The 11562-nt window shown below is 50.2% G+C and overlaps 1 protein-coding gene across 5 annotated transcripts in view; it reads left to right on the forward strand.

The window, feature by feature from the left end:
- ZBTB7B (zinc finger and BTB domain containing 7B) overlaps positions 1 to 11367 on the forward strand; it is a 39010-nt gene extending 27643 nt beyond the window's left edge. For all 5 annotated transcript variants that reach the window (XM_072983980.2, XM_072983979.2, XM_072983981.2 and 2 more), the window contains exons 2-3: positions 5240 to 6236; positions 9057 to 11367. In XM_072983980.2, the coding sequence (XP_072840081.2) occupies positions 5248 to 6236; positions 9057 to 9552 (1485 nt within the window). In that variant the 5' untranslated portion in view covers positions 5240 to 5247 and the 3' untranslated portion in view covers positions 9553 to 11367. The remainder of the gene's footprint in view (positions 1 to 5239; positions 6237 to 9056) is intronic.
- Positions 11368 to 11562: the final 195 nt, after the last annotated feature.

Genomic DNA, 11562 nt, shown 5'->3' on the forward strand with positions numbered 1-11562 from the left:
AATATCAGGACTCAAGGCTTCTGTTCTCAGCTTGGGGGAGAGCCAGAATTTTGTCCTTGAAAGAGAAAGCTTGCAATGTTTAAAAAAAAATTATATTTTTTTCCTTCTGCACACACAAAAAAGACATGTATTATATCTTGGCATTCCTTCCTTTTATCCCTGGATATACGTGACGTCTAGGAACCAAGAGTACCCAAGGAATGCTTATTTTATTTTCATCCTTCACTAGAAGCGGGCAGGAATTCAAAAGGTAGGCGGACGTAGGCTTAGGCCCATCCATACCTCTTAGCCGTCCCGCTTTGTATTCTCTTCTCTAGGACCATGATTCGAAAGTGTTCCTGGGGAAAGGGGTGGGCTTTCGTTTGTCACCCTTCCTCTGCGGCAGCCAGGCAGAAATCCAACCGGCAAGGCCAAAAACATCATTTTAGAATTTCTGCATGCCATGACCAGCTCTGGAAGTGAGAAAACAGGACCCATGATTTTCTCCATTCTGGAGGAGCGGTAGCTGTGCGGTCTTTTCTCCCTGCTGCACGGTAGTCAGACTGAAGTTCAACAGGAAAAGCATCATACCTACATATTCTATCTACCTATTGCTCTCTCTGTGTGTAGGCTTCAGAGAGGTTACACCTGCTTCCTTTCTGCCCCATCGCGAGCTCTTAAGAGGGCAGGAGATCTCTTGATTTTTACGGGTTTGCACGTAAGCGCTGGCAGCGCCAGATAGGGCTACGGAAGGATCCTGTCATCGCAAGATGAATTTTATTCATTCCACGGTTAATGTTGTCTTGTGAAAAATTTGTCTTGTGCAACGCGTTTTCCCATAGGAATGCATTGAAATCTAATTAATGCGTTCCTACGGGCAAAAAAAAGTCAGAACAAAGTCAAATTTGGTTTACAAAGGGTTTATTAAGTGCTCTTTAAAGCCGTACATATTGTGCAGATGATTAAAAAAAAATTCAATCCAAAAAACTTTAACTTTTTAAACATCCATAGAAAAACATTTCAAAATCAGCAAACATGAGGCAGGAACAAAAAAATGGAAAATAATCTTCTTGCGAAGCACAGCTGTAGGAACATTCGTCTTGCAAGTCGTCGTCCCCCATTGCCAAAACCGTTTGTCTTGCGAGTTTTTTTTTTGTCCTGCGAGGCGCCACTAGACGGAAAGAAGGTCTCCGTTTGAGATCCCTCTGCGGCTTCGCATTCCTGTGAAGGCGGAAAGGTGGCATCGTCAGCTGGTGGGGAGATCTGTGGGAAAGGTGTGGGTCCGGGACTCCCAGGCCTGGCATGAGCGTCTTGCCCCGAGGGGACTCTCCGTCAGGTGGGGAGAGGCAGGAGACCGCCTTTCGCCCAAATAAGTGCCTTCCTTTCCCCCCCACCCCGTTCTCCACCCCCTTGGGTGCTGGCCTGCCAGCCGGGCAGGTTCTCGGTGAGCTGGCATGGCTGGCCCAGGGTGTTCACCGTGACGCGCGCCGCGCCCATCTCCTGGGTCAGAGTGCCCCAACCAACCCGGCAGGGCCTGGCCAGGCGCCACCGTTTTTTCTTTCTCTGCCTCCCCACCTTGCCGGGCCGGTTCGGCTTGCTTGGCAGAGGCGGGAGGGGGCCGCCCCTTTGCCGGAACCGTGCTCCCTGATTCCCAGCCACCCGCTTCTGCCCCCTCGGAGGGCGAAACGGCCCTGCTGGCGGGCACCCAAGGCGGGCGGGCAGGAAGGGAGGCAGCGCCTAGCCTCCTTCCTGGCACGAGGAGGGGCTCGCCATAACGCCCTCTTCTTCACCACCACCACCACCAACGCCTGGCGATTCCCCCCCAGCCCATAGTCTTCCTTCGCCACACGTATTTGGGCTAAAATTGGGTTGGAAAAGAGGAATTAAGGGCCCCAAACAGGCAGAGAGCTGAGGAAGGGAGACTGTTTATTTTCTTTTGCTGGTCTTGAGCTTCCCGAAGAGTTAAGCCTCGTAAAGTTTTTCCTTTCCTTTTCCAAACCGAACCGGGCCTCTGAGCATGGACAAAGTGCTTCTCATAGCATCTTAGAACAGGCTGCAACGATTTCCATCCAAGAAGCTAACTTCAGAGAATCACGGAGTTGGAAGGGGCCTCGAAAGCCATTCTAGTTAGGGGGGAAAAAAAAGAACATTTGCAGGTTTTCAGTGACTTGTCACTCTTAAAAAAAATCTGTCCTGATGTATCTGCAACCCCATTTTTAAAAGAAATTACCAAGTCAAGCGTGACACTAGACATGTGATCTGCACAGCTTTAAAGGCTTGCTCCCTTGTAATTTCTGGGGTGCCACCTGCAGACCCGCGGGTGGCTATATGGAGATAAACAAATTATAAATCAAGTCTGGTTCCACAGAAGGGAGCAAACTCTGTCTTAACTCTGAACCTTGAGGACTAGAATCTCAACATGACCCGCAGTGGGATGTAGGCGGCCACGGCTTTCCGTTACTGTCCCGGCTGGTCAGAGAGGTCCAGCGCTGGAAGGTGAAGACCCAAATTATCCCTTGTTGAGTCTTTCTTGAAGAAACAAAAAGCTGTCGGAGGTTCCTATTGGAAATGGGTATGTCTGGGTTGCAGAATTGATACCCTTTCGGATCTTGGGGACTACATTCCTCATCCTCCCCAGCCAGAAGCCTGGCTGGCTGGGGCTGATGGGAATTAGCATCTAACCAGGTCTCTAAGGCGAGAGGTTCCCCGGCTATGGGGGGGGGGCTTGAGCTAATCTTGGGTCTCCTCGCAACTCAAGGGTGCAGTCCTCCCTCCCGGGGTGCCTTTGGAACGGAGAGACTTAAAAGCGAAGCTTGCCTGCTTCAACCTTTCTTCCCCCCTCTGCCCCGAGGAAGCGCCCACGGTCGTGGGTGGCAAGAGGGGGAAACGGGCCGTATCGTTCCTTGAAATCTGCCCCGAACCTGTCAGTATCAGGCCCCTTGATCGGCTTTGTACAGTCTCGGGGTGAGAAGACTTCCTTCCACTCCGGGTCGCGGACGCTGCCTCCTGCAGATGCGCACAGACTTCCTTTGCTTTGAGGTTCATTGGCCCCCTGTCGTCTTCCCCACAGGAGGCCCGGTTTCGACTCAAAGGGGGCAGGAAAGACCGCGCTGCCTTCTCCGCTTCCTCTCCTTCATCTCTCCCCTTGCTTTTCCTGGGTGTGTGATGGTGATCAGCCTTCCTCGCCGGGTCGTCGTAAATGTCACCCTTTCCCCTATAGGCTGGCGTTCGAACGTAAAAGACGTCCGGGGCTGGGAGAGAAGGACCTGTCGCCGCCCGCCGGCGGGTCGACTCCAGGTCCCATCAGCCCCAGCCTGGCTGGTCGGGGATGATGGAACTGGGAAGGCCCTCAAACATCTAGGCCACGACAGGTTTCCCACCCCGCTGCATGTGCAGGCATGTCGTAGTGGTGCCACAAACAAAAACGATCCTTCCAATAAGGAGCGCATGTTTGCTAATGCGCTGAAACCTGATAACATAAGAACGAAGGATGATGCCGACGAACCGGGTTTAATTGCCAGTTCCGTGCAGCCAGTGGGCGACGCTTACTTGTTTTTCCTCCTTGTGGTTCCCGAGGAAAAGGGCCGAACGTCGTCTTACCACACTCCTGACTGCAGCTGCTGTTTCGTCGTGCGGCGTCGCATGTTGGGTTTCAAATAAGTTAATTAATAAATAAACTCTGGTGCGCTGATGCTTTTGGCTTTTCCTAGAACTGGGTGTGGAGCAGGTGGAGATCACCTGCATGGAGATTTGTTTTAGTGGGTGTTGAGAGGCCTTGAATCCCTTTTTTTTTTTTTTTTGGAAAAAGAAGTTCTGTGGTATCTAGACAAGCACAACCCTAAAATTCTGACTACTTGTTAGCTGATGGAGGGAATCCAACAGTATTGAGGGCAGAGTGTTACTATTTCTTCCTCTGTTTCTTTATTTAAAATATTTTTTTACCCTACCTTTCTCTTTAAGAAAGTGGCTTACATCAATATTTAAAGCAAAAAAGAATAAATGCAGAAATATTTAAAAGGATCAAAGATCATCAGCAACACCAAAACACACTCAAAGCAGGCAGGCATAACCATCCATTTAAAAAATCAGCTAGTCGTTGAGGGAAAGGTCTTCACCTGCTAGCGGGTGGACAGCAAAGATGGGGCCAGACTGGTTTCCAGTGGCAGGGAGTTCCAGAGTCTGGGAGCAGCCACAGAGAAGGCCCCCTTCCCATGTTCTCACTGAGCACAATTATGGGGTTAGAGGGTCTAAGAGAAAAGCTTCCACTATAAAGGCCCATTTATAGTGAACCAGAATGATGGAGAATTCTGGTTTATTCTGAACCAGTTGCATCTTGATGGGGCCGGCGATCGTTTTCTTTCTATTTTTCCTGCTTCTCAACAGTTTACACCAGTCCTGCCGGCATGAGGGTCCACCTGGGGAGGGAAAGACCCCTCTGCCCACAGCCGGGAGAACGCATAACCGGGAGAGTCACAAACACCCAACGACGACAACAACCAACGTTGGTTCACTGCATGGGAGAAAAAAGAAAACAGGAAGCTGACATGTGGGTGTTTGGGCCCCTCTAGCGGCTGAGTTTGAAAACCTCGGCTGTCATGTGAATGCGTTCACATTAAATCTCTATGGCAGCCTGGTGTGTTGGTCTTTGAACTATTTTTTTAAGTGCTTCGGTGTTAAAATCCTTCATTTCCTCTACAACTGAATCGTGGAGTTGTAACATCTACAATCGTCTGAAAATGACGGCAAAGAAAAAAATAAATGACCAAATAGAGTCTCAATGGCGTTTTGACACATCTGTTGTTATGCGCCGTCATGTCGCCCTTGACATCTGGCAACTCTGTGAATGAGTGAGCGCCAAAATCCGTCCTCAGCTACCCTCGCCAGCTCTTGCAAACCCAGACCCGTGGCTTCCTTGAGAGAGTCTGCCCATCTCATATTCAGCCTTCCTCTTTTCCTGCTGCTTTCCGCCTTGCCCGGCGTTACCATCTTTTCCAGAGAATCCGGCATTCTGGTGACGTACCCAAAGGAGGACATCCTCCGTTTCAACATTTGGGGAGATTTTCATGGTTTCTGGAAACCGAACGTAATAGGGCAACAGATCAATCTTTCACGTGGTGATTTGGTCACTTTTTTTTGCATGCCTAGAAAAATAAAAATAAACCCCACAGTCACTTCTGGGTCCCAAGCCATTTTAAGTGCTGCGAGTATTCTTTATGCTCATCCAGTTTCTTTCTCTCCCCCCCCCCCGCCCAATCTGCAGGTGAAGGAATGGGCAGCCCCGAAGATGATTTGATCGGGATTCCTTTTCCCGAGCACAGCAACGAGCTCCTGGGGCGTTTGAACGAACAGCGCCGGCGAGGGGTGCTGTGCGATGTGACGCTGCGGGCCCAGGGCTCCGAATACCGCACCCACCGAGCCGTCTTGGCCGCCTCCAGCCGCTACTTCCAGCGGCTCTTCGCCGGGCCCAGCGTGGGGGTGTGCGACCTGGATTTCGTGGGGGCCGACGCTCTGGGGGCCCTGCTGGACTTTGCCTACACGGCCACCTTGACCATCAGCACGGGCAGCCTCGGGGAGGTGTTGCACGCCGCGCGGGTGCTGGAGATTCCCTGCGTCATCGCCGCCTGCGTGGAAATCCTGCAAGGCACTGGCTTGGAGGCGCCCGTCCCTGATGATGCTGCCCGGGAACGTGCCCGGAGGTACCTGGAGACCTTCGCCACCCTACCCAACGCCGAAGGGGACTTGCCCGAACCACCAGCCTGTCCGGCTCCCCGACGGAGCAAGAAAACACGCAAATTCCTCCAGGCCCGAGGCTCCCGTCTCAACAACCACATCACGGAGCTGTCGCCTTCGCCGTCCCCCTCCTCAACGGGGACGCAGGAGCGCCCCAGCCCTCCGAACCAAGCCTCGCCGGCCCCGACCCTCGGCCATCCCCGGGACGAGGAGGAAGAGCTGATTGTCACCTCTGGCTTCTTCCCTTACCCGTACAACCTGGGTCTGTCTCCGGAAGACATCGGTTCCGAGGAAGAGCCCATGGACCACGACATCATCCCCTACTTGCGCAACCTGAACCCGGAGGGGCTCCCCTCCAGCCTCGACCCTCCGGACAAACTGGTGCGCAAACGCCGTTCGCAGATGCCCCAGGAGTGCCCCGTCTGCCACAAAGTCATCCACGGGGCTGGGAAGCTACCTCGTCACATGCGCACCCACACGGGGGAGAAGCCCTTCGCCTGCGAAGTGTGTGGGGTCCGTTTTACCCGGTGAGTCTTCTTTTTTTTAAAAAAAATCTCATGTAAACATATTTTTCCCCTTCTTTTCCCCTTTAAAAGGACCCAAGGCGTCTTACGTCTTTAAAAAGACCATATTTAGAAGCAAAAGCAGTAGGGATAAAGATATTTTAAAATAATTATGCAAATGATAAATAAAAACAATACTGAAATCTTCTTGGTTCATTTCCTGGCATGTCAAAGAAAGAGGAGAAGAGGTGATCAAATCACAGGTAGTGATACCCTCTTTTTTTGCCTGAGAGCAGTTGATGTTTGCCTGCTGAAATTTGGAAGTAACTTCCATTCCCTGGGCAACTTAAGGTATCACTACCTTACATTCTGATTATAACTAGATGAGCAAAAGATGTTACCCTTTCTGGGATGTAACTATAATGCTGCAGTTACTTTTCTATTTATTGGAATGTGAACCAAAGGGAGATAGGTTTGATAGGCTTGTTTTTGTCGTGGATGCCCAGAGGATGATGAGGCACCAGGAAGACACGTGTCTTGTAGTGTCTTGTACCGCAGGCTTATCCAAAATTAGATTCAAAAGTACCCTGCCTAAGTAAAGGAACTAAGTATTCTAGTTACATTTGTGGAATAGGGCAGTAAAATTACTTTGCAAAATCTGCATCTAAAATGGAAATCTAACTGCCTTTTTTGAGGGGGTCTTGGAAATAAAACTTTAATTTCTTTTTAAAAATAAGTTTGCAGGGTCTGCTGGGACCCCACCTTTCCTTAGCTCTCCCACACTTCAGAACCATGTCCCCTCAGTGGTAATTCACGTGGCTATCAGCAATTAGTATCTGCCTTTGTTAATTTGATGAGTTCGGTTTCCTGTTCCTCTTTTTAATTCTTTTTTGCGTGATGTCTGCTAGCTCCTAAGCCGGTGGGCTGGCACGGCTCTGATTCCAAAATATTTGCCTTCCGGCTCGAAAAACACCATACAATTTAATAATAAACAAACTGAAAAGTTTTGTTTTAAATGACTGTCCTTGGATACACTTCAGGCCATTTATAACCTTGGCTTGCCACTGTATTACTTTGTATGATTTCTGTATCTTTGTGTTATCTTTTCTGTATCCTCATGGTATTTTTTTTATCTACACAGCCGTAAGGCCTAGTAACCTGATTTTGAGGGTAGAGAAAGAAAGTTTATATTCTCAAGCCACCATTTCCAACACCTAATAGCAACTACCGTCTGTCTAGGAAATATTAGCTGCAGAAAATAGATGTTTGTTTTTAATAAAATTTATCTGTGTGCAGATGGAGAGATAGCCGGACAGGCCTGGTTTGAAAACTTGGCTTTGCTTTATTGTTTTCCACCCCTCACTCTGCTCTCCGCCACCATAAAGGCTTTTTAAAAAATTATTTATTTGTATCAGAGCATGGTGCAATTTAAAATATATGGATGCATATGGAACGTAGGCCACATTAGACACAAATTATTAGACTATTTTGACTTCAATAGCGTTCTTTTGGCCATTTGCTATAGTAGATCTGATTTTGTACACATGTGGGGCATAAACTGCATGCATATACATGCTGCATGGATTGAATTTCTCTACAGTCCCAGAAAAACTATCCTGTATCCAAGTAGCGCCATTTTACTTCATTATTCGTCTTCTGTAGTTTCTATGGACGGAAAAGAGCAGATACGGATTAAATGGTTTTCAATGCATTCCTATGGGAAATGCAGATTCAACATAAGAACTTTTCAACTTGAGAACCACCTTCCAATACGGATTAAGTTCTTAAGTAGAGACCCCACTGTATTTCCATGCTTCACTTAAAGGTGACATCCAGGTGCCCTGTGAACTAGAACAAGGGTTAACAAATGTGTCTTGGATTATCATGACTAGAACTCCCAGATGTTCTGGCCATTGATTGTGGCAGCTCTCAGGCTTCTGGGGTGTTGTAGTCTGGGAACATCTGGAGTCCCAAGCATGGAAATCACTGATTTTGAGGCTTCCTCATGAGAGTGTATAGGGACGTGGTGGCGCTGTGGGCTAAACCGCAGAAGCCTCTGTGCTGCAGGGTCAGAAGACCAAGCAGTCGTAAGATCGAATCCACGCGACGGAGTGAGCGCCCGTCGCTTGTCCCAGCTCCCGCCAACCTAGCGGTTCGAAAGCATGCAAATGCAAGTAGATTAATAGGGACCACCTCGGTGGGAAGGTAACAGCGTTCCGTGTCTAAGTCGCACTGGCCATGTGACCACGGAAAGATTGTCTTCGGACAAACGCTGGCTCTATGGCTTGAAGAGCGGGATGAGCGCCGCCCCTAGAGTCGGACACGACTGGACAAAAATTGTCAAGGTGAACCTTTACCTTTACCATGAGAGTGTAGGAAACGAAGGGAGGATTCCCTTGCAATGCAATTAAAATACAAATAATGGTACAGGAAGGACCCCTGTTTCCTCAAGGGATCGGTTCCAAGCCCGGTTGCGGATGCCTAAAAAATGTGGATGACAGCAAAGAGAGTAGACCTTTGGTCTAGATGGGTGGGGTAGAAATCTAATAAAAATAAAATAAAATTTTAAAAAATCCTATTTTAGTAGCAAATGCTAGACATTGCATGCTTTCTGGCTGCCTCTAGGGGGGCAGTTCTGGTAACCTCATCTTGAGAAATATATATTTCTGGGATTTTTCTTTGAATATTTTCGACGGTGAATCAGCAGATACGGATCCTGTAGATATGGGGGGGGGACTGTTGCCTAATAGTGTATGCAATGCACAAAGGGGGGGCAACTTTTTGTTTTTTGTTTCCCCCTGTGTCAGCTTATGCATATCGTTTTGAATTTTTTGTTCCCCCCAGCAATGACAAGCTCAAGATCCACATGCGGAAGCATACGGGCGAGCGCCCGTACTCCTGCCCGCACTGCCCGGCGCGCTTCCTCCACAGCTACGACCTGAAGAACCACCTCCACCTGCACACGGGGGCCCGGCCCTACGAGTGCTGCCTTTGCCACAAGGCCTTTGCCAAAGATGACCACCTCCAGCGCCACCTCAAGGGCCAGAACTGCCTGGAGGTGCGGACCAGGCGCCGACGCCGGGGCCCCGAGCAGGAGCCGGACTCTCTGCCCCTGACGGGGACGCCCCCCTCCGCTGCCGACCTTGACTTGGCCAACGGGCAAATGGAGGGACACCGCCTGGCCGCGGCCCGCCACTACTGGGAGCAGAGCCAGGCCCGCCACGCCGTCTCTCCTGCTCCCAAAGGGGAGGAAGAGGAGGAGGAAGAAGAAGAAGGAGGAGGAGGGGGCAGCGAGGAAGCAGGGCGGAAAGACGGGCCCACCGCCCTCGAAATGGCTTAGGGCCTGAGGAGGCGCAGGCCTGCCTGGCTGGGACGGTTGCCGTGGCAACCCTATCCAGGGGGACTAGGCCATGGACCAGGCCAAGATGCACTAGATGCCCTAAGTTGCTCTTGCCGGGGGCGACCGTGTCGGCACGGAGACGAGATGCACTAGGCCCCGCCCCCCCTGCTCTGCCTCTGTGCCTTGAGCATCCTCGAAATGGGGCGGGCGGGCCCCGATTCGGAACCAAAGCCCATCGGGTGGGAGGGAATGGCGAAACATACGTCTACTCAGGATTTCAGGGCGGGGGGGGGAAGGCAATTAAACGCGATTGTTTTGGGACGACGGTTCTTCCCCATCCTAATTTAAAAGAAAAGACGACTCTAGTTTTGTGGAGGGTGGCCACCGCCACACCCGGGGTGCCGTTTCCCCCACCCCACCCCGAGTTCAGAAGGGAGGTAGTGGCCAAAGCAGGAGATGAACTTTTATTTTTATTTTTTTAACAAAAACAAAACAAAACATGGGGTTGGTAAACATTAACACAGATTTTGGGGAGTGGGCTCTTCCTCCATTTCTGCTCCCACCCCAAGACCCTCTGGACTGCAGAAAATTTTATTCTGGAGGAAAAAAAAAGGAGAAAGCTGGCAGCTGTGGGATGCTTTTTTTGTTTTGTTTGTTTGTTTTGTGTGGGGGGGGGAAGAGACAAAAACATTCTGCCCTCCAGGAGGGATGGATCAGGATCAGACCCATCTTAGGGAGACATTTTTGCACAGAGGAGCCTGGGGGACCAGAGAGTATATTAGCACTTACGGATCATGACGGGTGTACACCTCCTTGGCCGACAGATCGACCCACCCCATATTTTCTTCCACGACGAAAATGTACGCTTTGCAGGATCTTTTGTGGGGGGCAAAAAAAAAGGGAGCACCCCCCAGCCCGGTTCTGTTCCACTTTACCTTTCATATCTTTGCACATACCTTCCATCAATCATATCCTGATTTATTGCACTAGGGAGATGCCAGCGATTCGGGGGACATGTTTTCATTTTTGGACTGGCGCACGGCTCGGTGGCGGTTCGGGGTGAGGCTCCTTGTTTTCCCCGACCCCCTTGTTTGCACATTCTGTGGGTTTCCCCGCCCCACCCCTTTGCCCCTCTGGAGGGGCAAAGACCTTAGCTGTGTATATAGGGGGGAAGAGAGAGGTGTCCCTCATAAAAGAGATTTTGCCCAGCTTATTAGCTCAAGAGTTTATAGATATTTAAGAGATGATGTAATATATATATATATATTTTTCCCTTCCTCTGTTTCCCGTCCGTTCCTGATTTCCCCCCCAGCAGGATCTGTGGCGTGGGGTCTCTTTATCAGGCAAAAATCTGTGGGGGGGGAGGGAGTTGTGGGGTGAGAAAGACTGGTCTTCCCCAGTGTGAAAAGTGCCTGCATCTTTAAACTTGAATCTTTAGCGACTTGAAATGCATCATGGCTTGGGTTCCCTTTCCCCCTCATCCCACCTCTGGCTCATTTGACCTTAGCTACCCCTTAACCCATCATCCCCCATTCAGGAGCTGCCTCCCCCATACACCCCTCCCGCCTTCACTGTGATTTTAGGGTGTCCCCCCCCCGAATCCAGAAACGGTACATGCATTTCCTTGTCCGAGGGGGGGGGGGAAGCTTGAAAATGGGGCAGATATATATATATATTTGTTTAGATCACGGGGTAGCATCAAGTAAATGCCTCTTTCCTTGTCTTTAAATCATTGTACTGGATTTTTCCCGGTGTCTGTTGTCCGTTGTGGCTGTTTGACAATAAAACTGAATGCGGGGGAGCCTTTGGCCTGGACTCGTGTTTCTCTGTGTGTTTAAATGGGCGGTGCGTGGAGCAAAAAAATCCACATTATGGAGGTTGAGATGATCATGGAAATAAACCAGACCATTGTCATGCTAGGGCGTCGAGGCTGCCTCAGGCGGCAGATATTGTGGGGTCAGCCGTAATCCTTTTTTGCCTCCTGTCCGGCCCCATCGTCCTCCACCCATA

This window comes from Pogona vitticeps, chromosome 15 (genome assembly GCF_051106095.1).
Source record: "Pogona vitticeps strain Pit_001003342236 chromosome 15, PviZW2.1, whole genome shotgun sequence".
Classification (NCBI taxonomy): domain Eukaryota; kingdom Metazoa; phylum Chordata; class Lepidosauria; order Squamata; family Agamidae; genus Pogona; species Pogona vitticeps.